Below are 12,488 nucleotides of genomic sequence, written 5' to 3'. Positions count from 1 at the left end.
TTTTAATATTTGTTCTTCAGTTGCGTGTTTGAAATAAAATGCAAGCTAAAGTACAGTTGAAAACCTTATTGAAGTCGGTGTTGCCATAAATCTCCATAAAAAGCAAAAAATGTTGCAAAGGTTGCTGCACATTATATTTGGGGACATTGACTTTCCTTAATGTTCTACAACAGAAAAGTTTTCAAGCATTTCAAAAATGGAGGATACCACGGTTTAATCTTGAGTGTACCTAGTCTGGACTTTTCCTTGAGGGGAAGACTGGCTCAGTCTGGGATCCATCTGATACCTAGGGATTTTAAGATTAAGAAAAATTTGGCGATATCTTTAAGATTTTCTTCTCTGTCACGTGTAAAATGTGCTATCTTGGGAATATTCCTGGGCTTACTTCTGTCCAAGTCATTTCAAGGGAAGCTTTGACTTAAAAGTTTTGGACAGAGTCTCCTCTCTAGTCTGCCAGCAAAATAAAAACAGTATTGACCAACAATATTTCATTCCTTGGCTATAAAAAGAATTGATGAAAAGCAGGGCTTAGTCCTAAACTTACATAGTATCTTTAAAATACATTTTAAGTTGCTCAGATAAATTTAAACACAAGAATGGATTCATGCCTGTGTGGGCAAACAGTTGTATGTTTGTATCCTCTCTCACTTCCCTTCTTCAGCTTCTAGAGCTAAACTCAGCATGATCAACACTATGTCGAAAATTAGAGGCCAGGAAAAGGGGCCAGGCTATCCTCAGGCAGAAGCCTTGCTGGCAGATGCGATGCTGAAATTTGGCCGAGAACTTGGTGAAGAATGCAACTTTGGTAAGTTGTTTACTTCCCTTTCCATTATAATGCAATAAAAATAGTAGGAAAGTTTCATATAGCTTTCATTATTAAAGGGCTGCACTCTTATAGGGGAAGAACATCTGCAGGAAACATTAGAGTTCTGCTTCTCTGCAAGAAGGGTCAGAGTTCTGCTTCATCTGAGTTTTTATTTGAGGTTGGGCTAGGCCTGTTTTGAGTATCTTTTGAAGATTTTGACTAGAGAAATTTTTCTTAGAAATTAAGGTCAAATTGTTGCCTTTGGACCCACAGGCTTTAGCTCTCTGTCATAAATTGTGATACCGTGGCTATGTTGGACTGAAATATTCACATGTACAGAAATTGTATTATTGTCTGTACATATATGGAACAAAGTGCTCTTGACCTCAGAATCCTTAAACTAACTGATACTGTTGTCATTGCAGGCAAGGAATAAAAACTAATAGATTTTTAATAGGCTTTGGCCTTTTTTTTTTTTTTTTTTACCAAATTCCACATTTTAAGGCACTAATGAGCACTTCTGTCTTATATGTTAACTGCTTCTCCCTCCAAGGCCAAATATGTTTACAGCTCAGTTACAAATTGAGTTACAAATGTTAAACTGACTCTTAAAATGATGTTTGGCAGTAGAGATATAGAAAGATGACATTCACAGCAGCATTACTTTTCTCTCTGTCTTGTCTGTGTGGATTTCTCTGCACCCATTTTTGCATGACAATACACAGGACCCTCAAATGGGACTGTGAAAATCCAATTCTCTATTTGAACCATCATAAAATTGTTTTCCTGACTTAAAGACATTTAGAATGGGGAAAAAAGTACTTTTTTACTTGTTTTAGGTAGTTCACTAGTAAGCTTAACAGATGTAGTTTGATTTGTGCTAAATACTACTGATTTTTTTTTACTAGTTGCCTCTCATTTACTAAATTTCATACACATTTTTAAAAGGAAAATGAAGAGCTAATATAATCTAGGTTCTGCAAATTGCTTTATATTCTGTGATAACTGCACTACCATGCAGCAGAATAGATACAGCAATTATTTTTGAATTCTTAACTAGTAGCAGCTATTAACGGCTATTTGTTACTCTTTGTCCAAATTTGTAAGGCTCTCTCATTTTGCAGTGCATTGCTGGTATCTGCTGCTTGGGAGACAAAGCTTCTTCTGATTTCTCACATATTTTGATTTTCAGACCAAATTATTATTTGAAAGTGGTTTGTTTGGTTTTTTTTTAATCCCTAACCTATACCTAAAACCAGGAGGTTTTGTTTGAGCTTTTTGCTTTTCTTTTTATGTAGCAGAAGTAAAACAGAGTGGTAATTTTTGTGGTCCTTAAGTTAATCTTGGAGGAAATTTCAAAAGGCAGTTAGGGGTTATTGATGTTTATGAGCTACACTTGAGTAGTCTGTGTAGTAGACCTCTTAAGTGTAATAGTAAAGACTATAGTCTCATCAAAAAAACTTTCATTAAAGAAAACAATCTGTGAAATCATTAAGAATTTTTACATTTGGTACTGTCACCAGTCTCACTGATAGAAATGGGAAGACCTAGACTTGAATTAAAACTGTTTTTAATACAGTGTGGTGATGATACCACCCCATAAATACCGTTAATTCTGTTCTAGCATATTTATTTCAAGAGAGTGAGAAATGAACTGACAACAAGGGGTGTGGAGGAGCCTGTCTTGGCACAGCATAGAGCCACAAATTCAGCTGTATTACAAGGCATGAACTCGGGTGGCTGCAGAAGTGTAAAATCTAGTTGTTGCTCTTTCACATATTGCGTCATCCTCTGTTTCTTTCCTGAACTTGAGATGAAAAATTAAATACTAACTGAAGCTGCTGTGAAGTTTCCATGACTCAGTCTCATTCTACGGTGCTTCAAAGCTAAGTTATTTTGACTGCATCTTTTCTTTCAGGACCAGCACTTGTTGATGTGGGAGAAGCTATGAAGGAGCTTTCTGAAGTCAAGGACTCTTTAGACATGGAAGTGAAGCAAAACTTTATTGACCCACTTCAGAACCTCCATGACAAAGATCTGAGGGAAATACAGGTATTGCCCTCAATGCTGCATTTTAATAATGCCAAATGCGTGGACTGTCTCTATGTTTAGAATGTCTGTTAGTTGTCTAGTTTAAAATGGGGCATTCAGTTTTGAAAATGGCCTGATTTTTTGTCTCTTTTGGCTTGACTTTTACTTTTCAATTCTGTGTCTCTTGTTGATGCTTTAGTAAGGGAAAGATAAAAATTAGAACATTTTTTGATGGCAAAATTTTCAGTCCTCTGCAGGCACGAACACAGTACTCTAATCTTGCCATTTGAAAGCTCCTTTCACAAAATAGATGTACCGATGTTTACGTTCCATTTTCTAGTGTATGGCAAATGCTTATCTTCATAAGTAACTGCTCTTCTCAGCTCAGTAAGGCTTTCATAGCATTAAATGTAGGTGGATGAAGGATATGTTGGACTGTTTGATATAATTTAGAAAATGGGTAGTTATAAATATCATAGCGGATAATAAATTGGTTCTTCTGAGAGAAAGTAAACACTTCAAGTAATCATGGTTATGCCAGTAGCATTAACTTCTGGCAGCTTCTAAACAGATGAACATGAATGTTACCTCAGTTAACAATCTAGGAAGTCTTCAGTATGAGATAGCATTGGGATTATTTAGTGGTCTGATGGAAATGATAAAAAAATTTCTTTTGTTGCTCTGTTTATGAGTGCTGTTCACAGACAAAAATGTACTAAGTTGTGCTTTTAAAATAATTTTCTTCTGAACATCCAGGGGACAAAAACCATGGTTTTCAGGTAATTCTTCATTACAGTTGAAAAGCAAAAAACTTGTTTATCTTTAATACAGATGGCAATTGAAGTTGTCCATTCTGCACGGCCTTTTACTAGTGTTGGTCTGTCATTTAGATTGCTGCTTCTCAACTGATACATAAACCCACATATTTCATTGTTCCGTATTTCTCTTCTGTGGGAAAGAGTTAGTAGACAACAAACAGCATGTACTCCCAAAAGTGCATGGACTACCTGCTTACAATGCAATATCAGGAGAGCTGGGAAAGATTGTCTGCTTGCATTTGTGTTTTTTGGTTTTGTAGCATCACCTGAAGAAAATGGAGGGTCGGCGCCTGGATTTTGATTACAAGAAGAAAAGACAGGGCAAGCTCCCTGATGAAGAACTTCGTCAAGCTCTGGAGAAATTTGATGAATCAAAAGAAATTGCTGAGTCAAGCATGTTTAACCTGCTGGAGATGGATGTGAGATAACCCTTGTTAATCTTTGACCAGAGTCTTAGACAGATAGTGGAAGCACTTTCCTCCTTGTTGGACAGAGTGAAAGGCTCAGAAGCTATAGCGATGTACAGTATGTTCACGTAGGAACAACTTCCTAGGTATTTTATAGGTAACTGAGCTAGAGAATGGAAGCCCTCTGTAGCATTATTGTGCTTCCTATCTGCAAAGCTTTACTTACAAAACCAAAGTATTTCTCTTCTTAGAATTATATAAATGTAACTAATTATGTTTACTTGTGGGTTTGTGCCAAGGCTTTTATGTTTTTTTGTTTTGGTTAGGACTGAGCAACAAGTTTGTAGTTTTTTAAGTTTTTGATCTTTGTAGTAACGTTCATGCCCAATGTGTGCAAATAGTGATGGCCAACATTACACCATTACACACTGTGCACTATGGAAACTGCTAGCAATTGCTTTGACCACAAAGTGGGGATCTGGGTGTTTTTTTCCTCATGAAGTGGAATGCTCTCTGCCCTCACCACAAATATTCTGCATCCCAGAGTATGCAGTATCTTTCTGTTTTGGTCTGCTTCACAGGTCAGAATACAGCAGAAGCATGACCATAGTCCCTATGGTTCTGTGCTCTTCAAAGGCAGGGAGGGAGAAGGCATATTATAGTCTCATTACAGTCTTGTTTTTACTTTCATGGTGTTTGCTGAATGTGATAGGTCTGTAGGCTGCTGTGCATGCAAATCAGCCATGGAGAGATGATCAGTGGAGAAGAGCTGCAGTTACCATTCCAGATCAGGTCATAACCAGATGTGGTAATAGATTTACTATCCATATGTAAATATGTAAATATTTACTGCTATCTACAAAGATGAATCAAGGTTTTAGAGAGATACATTGAACTGCCTTTGCAGTGGACAGTGGTCTTTATTCTCTACTGCCTGAGCTGTTAGTATTCACCTAAAATCGTATGTTTTATTTTCAATCCTCAGATTGAGCAAGTGAGCCAGCTTTCTGCTCTTGTGCAAGCCCAACTGGAGTATCACAAGCAGGCCACACAGATCCTACAGCGAGTTACTTCTAAACTGGAAGATAGGTAATGCACTTTTTCTAAGTTTCTTGAAAGAGTTTGGTAGTTTTACAGAGGTAGAAAACCTGTGAGTAGAATACAGTGCTGTTACCTTTCTCGACTTGGTACTTGAACTTTTATGAAAACAAGGGCTATTTCAATAGATGATTGCAAGCTGAGATTTAAATGTTTTAGAGATGCATCTCCTGCGTATGAGTTCAGGAAAGCAACTCAGCTCAGTAAAGCTATTAAATGTGAGTTAACTGAAAGTAAGTGTTTATAAATACTGAATTCAGTGACACTCACAACTTTGGATTCCTTACTGTTTGTGCATGTATTCATAAAATGTGCTTATTCTGAAAGAAAATGTTAAAAATTGACTTTGCAAAAGAGTATCTTGTTGCATTCTTGTCTACCTGAAGATTTTTGTGAGATGGTAGTGATATCCTCATTATTATCCACTTAACACTCCTCCTATTATCAGATCAAACTTGGTACAAGACTTGAACTATTTCTTCCATCGCCCTTTGAATAACTGCATGTGCTATCAGAATTCCTACAACATCTTTTTTAAAAGAGTTTCATCGTTTTTACTTTAGAATTTTTGTTTTTATCAAAACAGATTTATCAGCTTCTCACACACACTTCCTTCTTCAAAGAAATTTAACATTCGGGAAAGGTTTCTCTACCAATATGGTTCTGGCAGGCTCTTAGTAAAAGCTGGATATAATTCCCAAGCGGAGATAATGTTCACATACTGTGCAAAGGCAGCTGTTTTCTGATGTCATTAGTGTAGATCAAGTTGCTAATACTGCTGGGTCTATCAGTATTAATTTTCTCAGAGCATGCATCCTGAAAACCTCATTCAGTTCTAAGTGTTAAAGTCTTTGTGGTTAGGAACAGCACTTGCTTTGGTGGGTAGGCTGTCCAGCTGACTGTTCCTGGATACAGATTCCAGTAATGTCTAAACAGCAAACAGACCAATTTTTAGCACTTGCAGAAGACTACTGCAATTCACTCTCTTTACAGAAGCATGAAAAAGTCCTCAGGAACAGGTATTTTATTCAGCAGTCCATAAATTGTGCCATTAAGTGAACATAGATCTCTACAACAGACTTTTCTTTCTCTATCACTTCAGATGATCCTTTGCCCTTTTGAAATTTCTGCTGACTTGTCTTTAAGTTTCAGCTGTGAATGATTTTAGCTTTTCAAGGCTCTTGCATCAGAGTGCTATGGTAATTCAGTTGAACTAAATCTTTTGCATCCCTAACCATAAAGAGGCTGCTGGCTAAAGCATACTTTATCCACACCACTGGACACAAATTGAGCGCTGTGATGTGCTCACACCAGAGATGAGTCAGGGATGTAGAGCTGGTACTATCCATGTTACTAGTCTTTCCCTGCCAGTGATAGGCAGGTAGCTATTAATGCATAACCCCTGGGATTTGGTTGGGATTTTTGGTTTTGTTGGGTTTTTTTAAAACTATATGGAGCAGAAAATAAATGATGATTTACTTTTAAGCTGAGCAAATTTGTTGCTGTTCACTGCCAGTGATGTCTATAGCACATACTGCCCATTTTCTAGGTACTCTTTGAAAGAGTGAATAGAACAAGTCCATGCTGGCTTCTGTCATGGACAATGTCTCATAACTACAAAGACTGTCCTGTGTAAAATATTCACAATAGAATTTTTCAAAAGTATGGGATAGACTGCAAAAATTAGGAAAAATTTAAAAATTCACTTGTCTTCTATTTAGTCTGGGCTTAGATTTTGTCTTTGTTTAGATTAGACTAACAGGCTTTGTTCAGGAAGTTCAAGTGAAAGAATTTAATTTTTTTCTACACGTTAGTGGAAGGCATAAACTTCCTTAAAATGCCATGATTCCAGGAACTGGGGAACATTAGGAGCTTGGTGAACACTGGGAAACTTTCAGTAAAATTAATAAAAAAACTGGAAGGTCAGCAAAGACTATTTTAAAATCCCTTTTTCACCAAGTGAAACAAGGATGAAGTTTTCCCAACACAGTATCATGACAGAGCAGCTGGGAAGCAGGAATGGTTTTGTTGGAGATATTTATTTTCCTTAAGAAACATGGCTTATGCTGAGATTTTGGATAGTTTTGTAGAAAGTCAGGAGAACTGTCTGTCACCTTATAGTTGATAATTTGAAAAAGTGGTATTTGTTTAATGAAAATGTTAAATGTAACAGAACTAGTTTTTCTTAAAAATTTTACTGTCTTGAAAATGTAACTTTTGCTAATGAGTGAAACAAAACAAAGGCTTTTTATCTTTTTATTTATTTTGACCACTTCAATTATTTAAGAATTTTTTTATTTTTTTTTTTACCTATGGGTTTGGCTTTTTTAATGTGGAAGAAAAGCACTCGCTGGGACCTGACTTATATTGGTATTTTGGATGGTGAGGAAAACCTTTTTATAAGAACCAAAAGTCAGTAAGTTAGATGCAGATCTCTTCAATAGATAAATCAAAATGTGCTACCAGGAGCAAGTCTAGGGCAAATACAGAAAAGGTTAGAGAAATCAACTTGTTTTTCATTTGTGGAATTAGAAATACATGTGGTAGTTGTAAGTTGCTCTGATTCTATTCATCCCTTCCTTGGATTTTACCCTGGAATCTGTAAATAAAACCTTCCCTAGAAATTCTAGACTTCTCAATTAGAAAAATAAGTTGAAGTTAATGATAAATAAATGGTTATTTTGATACTCAGGAAGACTGGACTTTTGTCCCTTTGTGAAACAAGTATTCCAAATAGCATATCAACCAAGTCTGCAGCTGAAGTCAGTACATTCCCACAGAGTCTTCTTACAAATGACAAGAGTTGGCATCAGTCAGCTGAATAATTAATGCTTGAAGGGTTAGAAGCAAAAAATCATGCTAAAAATGGGGACAGGGATGTTTGTAAAGCCCTTCTCTAAGTGTTGATAGTCACGTAATAAGTTTTTCTTTATTATGGGCTCTTTGTTTTTGTTAGGTAAAAGGAAGACAAATTGCTAGGTTTCTAAAAGGAATGAAGAATTGACAACTTCGTAGCATAGTCACATCAGCTGTTTTGCAACTATTGTTGTAAACAATATGGCTACTCCAAATGACTCAACTTGTTTAGTACGGACAATTGGTAGATGAGAACCTCAGCCTTGGACATAAGGGTATTTGGTGCATCTCATCTGCTAACAAGATATTAACTCCTGTCATTTAACCTTGATGTTTTGGCAGAATAAAAGAGGCATCATCTCAGCCCAGGCGAGAGTACCAGCCCAAACCCCGTATGAGCCTGGATTTCTCGACTGGTGACAATACACAGCACAATGGAGGAATATCCCATGCCACCACACCCAAACCATCAGGTAATGTCAGAGCTTTGTGTCAATGCAGAGATTGCATGCTTTCTTCTGAAGATTAGGTTTTCCGTGAGGGAAAATGAAAACGGGGATAGAATATAAGAGAGAGAGATGTTTGGACTGTTGTTTCTTTGTGAAGTGTTCATATCCTCAGGCAGGAGAACAGAGGTGGATTATCCTCTCATTTAAGTGTGTCTTTTGGTCAAAAATATCTTTTGTCCTAGAAGATTACTCTGAAATATAGAACTTTACAAAATAGGCACTTGGAAAACCAAAATAGCAATTGAAAGTTTTCCATGAAAATACAGAAAACTAAGGCCAGCCAGACCTCCATAACTATATCCTGCTTTTTAAAATCAGGTATTACAACACAGTGAGCCTGCAAGTAAAAATAACTGAAAAGAAAAACCAAGCTATATGAGCTATTTTCTTTGTCCAAGTGGGAGCAGCACAAGCAAGATTAAGCATTAGTATGAGTGTGCATAATTACTATCTTAAAGAATGGTTTATTTAATATCAGTAGGTTTATTTAATATCAGGAGGGCTTATTATTTGTTTCTTACACAAGAATAACCTGTTATCCCATGGTATGGTGAGGGCTGGCTTCTGTCCAGACCCTGATTTTAGTTATTCCAGTTTACCTCAGTTTACCTCTACTTTCTATGACTAGGTTTTTTTTTCCCCTAGATCTTTAGTCAGGATTTCCCTTCATTCATCACATCCCGATGTGAATGTTTGATTTTCCTCCCACATATAGGCAGGAATGGTATCTCCATTTGTCACTGGCAACTGGAAATTATCTTACACAATCTTGCAAACTACTAGCAATCTCCTCACTATGCTAACAAGGATATAACAGATTCCTTGTGCATGAATGTGGCTTGAGTTTTGCATGCTGGAGCTCTCCTCATTCCATCAGTAATTTTCTTCACTCGTGAACACTTGTCTGTGCCAAGCCAGAGCAGACTGATGTTCATGTATCTCTCAAACATTTATATTTACCTCTTTAGTGAGCAGTATTTAATAATTTCTGCAATAGGGGTTCTTTTTTTGAAATGTTTATTGGTTTCAGAGGAATGCCTTCTTTGAAAATTCTTGAACAGATGTTTGGGGTGATTAATTCAAAGAGTTTATTTGCTAATTATTCTAAATTTCAGCAGGTAGAAATGAGGATGGCTAACATGCTCTAAAGTGTGTTGATGTCAGCACAGTAGTATTCGTGACAAAGAAACCAAAATACACTGTGAGCAATATGTAAAGAAAAGAAAATAATATTTTACTATAGAATTTAATAAATTAAATCTGGTATTTGAAAAACTGGCTCTATTGAGATCTACAGAAATGGAAAATTTTTGTCCTAAAATAACTCAAGCATGGGCCATCTAACCAGTGTGTGTTCAAAATTAATACGCAGAATGTTTGAATCTGAAACTTACTCATCTTAAAGCCAGTATTAATGAAAAAGTAGAATTTCTTAGAACTATCATCATGGTGAGGTGGCATGTGTTGGTTCATTCAGACCACTGGAAATACATGAACTTTTACTATGGAAATTCAGGATGGGAAATTATTTCTTACGATTTAGTGCTGCTAAATCCTAAATATTTTGACCAGTAACAATTCTTGGTTTGTTAGGCTTGAAGCTATAGAGACTTCAGGAGGGAAGAAGGAGCATATTTGTTAATTTCATATAAAATGAAATTTCATATGAAAATCTAATCAAACTAATGACTTACAATAATATCCATTAGCCATCCTAAAGCGTTTATGGTCTGATGTTCATGAAGTAGCATATTAGAAAGCTCTTACTTTCAGATTTTTCTAAATCTATCCTGATACCCTGTTATAAAGTGTTTTGTGGAATAGGGAATAAAAGTCTTTGAAAACATGGTACTAAATTTCCAAATAATGGGCAAACACACGGTTATATTTAGACTGTTGTTTTAAGCCACCACTTATATTATTTACCTGAGATAAACAGACAAAGCATCTCTTTGTCAGTAAAGCTGGAAATACATTAGGGCTTTTGCTTATTTTTTTTGTATTTTATAAACTGATCAAAATTAGATTCCAAATTGTTCATAGTTGTGCTTTCAGGTCTGGGCTTGACTACAGCTCAGTTCTTTTGGGATTCTCAGAGTTTTACCAGCAGTCTTCAGTTTACTTAGAGTAACTGAAGACTGTCAGAAACTAATAGCTGTCTTCTAACAAAGTTTGGCAATTCAAATAATGAGGGATAACAGAAACAGCAAAATCTGTCAGGTACAGTAGTAAAATGGGTACTCTTAAGTGTTGAGATTTTTAAGCATGTTGTTTCTGTGTTTCTTCTCCTTAGGCGTTCACATGGATCAGCCGTGCTGCCGAGCTCTGTATGACTTTGAACCAGAGAATGAAGGGGAGCTGGGATTTAAAGAGGGTGATATCATCACCCTCACTAACCAGATTGATGAAAACTGGTATGAGGGGATGCTTCATGGCCAGTCAGGTTTCTTCCCCATCAATTATGTTGATATTCTGGTTCCATTACCCAATTAGGAATGCTGATCCACCACCTCTGACACAGATAGCCGTGTCAGTACCACTGCTTTCAGAATGCTGCTTCTTACACCTTACAAGTGCAAACTGCAGTGGTTAGAGTTACCGATTCCTAATGAGCATCTTTGGTTTACGTGTTGTCATACTATGTGGTGGTGATGCGTTGTATCTTCTGAGCCAGCACAGCGTGCGTTAGTTTATTGACTGTGCTGGCCTGGTAGTAACCAGAGCCATTAGCGAGATGAAATGGGGAAGATGATGGCAAGCAAAGCAGGAAATTCATAGTGAAGTAGCAGGAAGTGAAGGTGGTGTTGGGAAGATAATGCCTATCACCACCGTATAACTTTTTCAGTCTTAGTTCTCTATAAAAAGAGGGAAAAGTTCTTGCCATTCCATCTTTCCCTTTCTAATGATACAGTTCACACAGGTCTAACATTGACTAACCAGAATTGTATCTTCCAACCAAACTGGCTGGCTGTTCTCACAGAGAGAGTGTAAGTGTAGATCCTCTGGTTTCTCAGAAAGTGAACCACTGTACTGTGTGTCCTGCTGCTCTCTGCTAAGTTTTATATTTTAATTATTGTTAAAAGGCCTATTTCCCTTCAGAGGTAAACTGTAAGCTATCAAATGGGGATTCCTGTAGTAGAAATGTTGGACCACAAACCACCTGAATTTGCCCTTCAGGAACTTTTAGCATGCTCACCAAAATGCCAGTAAATGGGCAAGATGGGGAATAAAACTGGCATTTATTTAATGTTTCTTGTCAAGTCTTGGCACAAAACCTTGCTGCTTAAGCACCAGATATCCTTTGTAAACTCATTCACTGAGGAATACAGTAACCAACCAAACAGAACCCTCATTTCATTTGTTTCTGTCTGCCATGTGTTCTTTGAACATCATTTGTGCATACTCTCTCCTCAATGAGGACAAAATAAAACATGTTTCTTTTTGTTGAGCAACTGAAGACATGTGGCTGTATATACAAAAACACTTCCCATCTGTTTAGTTGGTTCTCCTGTGTTCCTCCTTCCTGCACTTGGTGTGTACAGTGCTGTGCCTAGCTTCTTGGCATTCTTTTGGTAACAGTTGCAGAAGTTCTGTTAGTTTAGTTATCCAGAGTTCTATTTATCTAAATTGTACAGACTCTATCAGAGGTTTAATGTGCTGCTTCGAATGTGCCACTTCAATACTGGATGATGTGAAATGAAGACAATTCCCTACTGCTTAATGTATAAACTATATCATGGAAAGTATTGTTATTTCAAATAAATGCTGAGAGAATAATTAGAATAATTTTGTGGGTTATTGCTTTGTTGCTTTAAAATCTCTTTTGATAACTTTAGCTAACAAGAATTTTATTTTAGAAAGCATATTCTTTATTTCCTGCGTGGTTTTTTTTTTTTTTTTCATTATCATTTTACTTCAGTCAAATAAATCCCATGCATATAATGGCCTTATAAGCAGGATGAAC

At 36.6% G+C, this 12,488-nt stretch overlaps 1 protein-coding gene across 3 annotated transcripts in view; it reads left to right on the top strand.

Annotated features, from left to right (window-relative positions):
• SH3GL2 (SH3 domain containing GRB2 like 2, endophilin A1) overlaps nt 1-12,307 on the top strand; it is an 87,614-nt gene extending 75,307 nt beyond the window's left edge. For all 3 annotated transcript variants that reach the window (XM_086867606.1, XM_086867604.1, XM_086867605.1), the window contains exons 4-9: nt 662-805; nt 2,724-2,857; nt 3,915-4,073; nt 5,047-5,150; nt 8,358-8,488; nt 10,818-12,307. In XM_086867606.1, the coding sequence (XP_086723732.1) occupies nt 662-805; nt 2,724-2,857; nt 3,915-4,073; nt 5,047-5,150; nt 8,358-8,488; nt 10,818-11,017 (872 nt within the window). In that variant the 3' untranslated portion in view covers nt 11,018-12,307. The remainder of the gene's footprint in view (nt 1-661; nt 806-2,723; nt 2,858-3,914; nt 4,074-5,046; nt 5,151-8,357; nt 8,489-10,817) is intronic.
• Nucleotides 12,308-12,488: the final 181 nt, after the last annotated feature.

Source organism: Cyanistes caeruleus, chromosome Z, assembly GCF_971803275.1.
Source record: "Cyanistes caeruleus chromosome Z, bCyaCae1.hap1.1, whole genome shotgun sequence".
Taxonomy (NCBI): domain Eukaryota; kingdom Metazoa; phylum Chordata; class Aves; order Passeriformes; family Paridae; genus Cyanistes; species Cyanistes caeruleus.
Note: the sequence above shows the minus strand (reverse complement) of the source record. Positions and strands in the feature narration are given on the sequence as shown.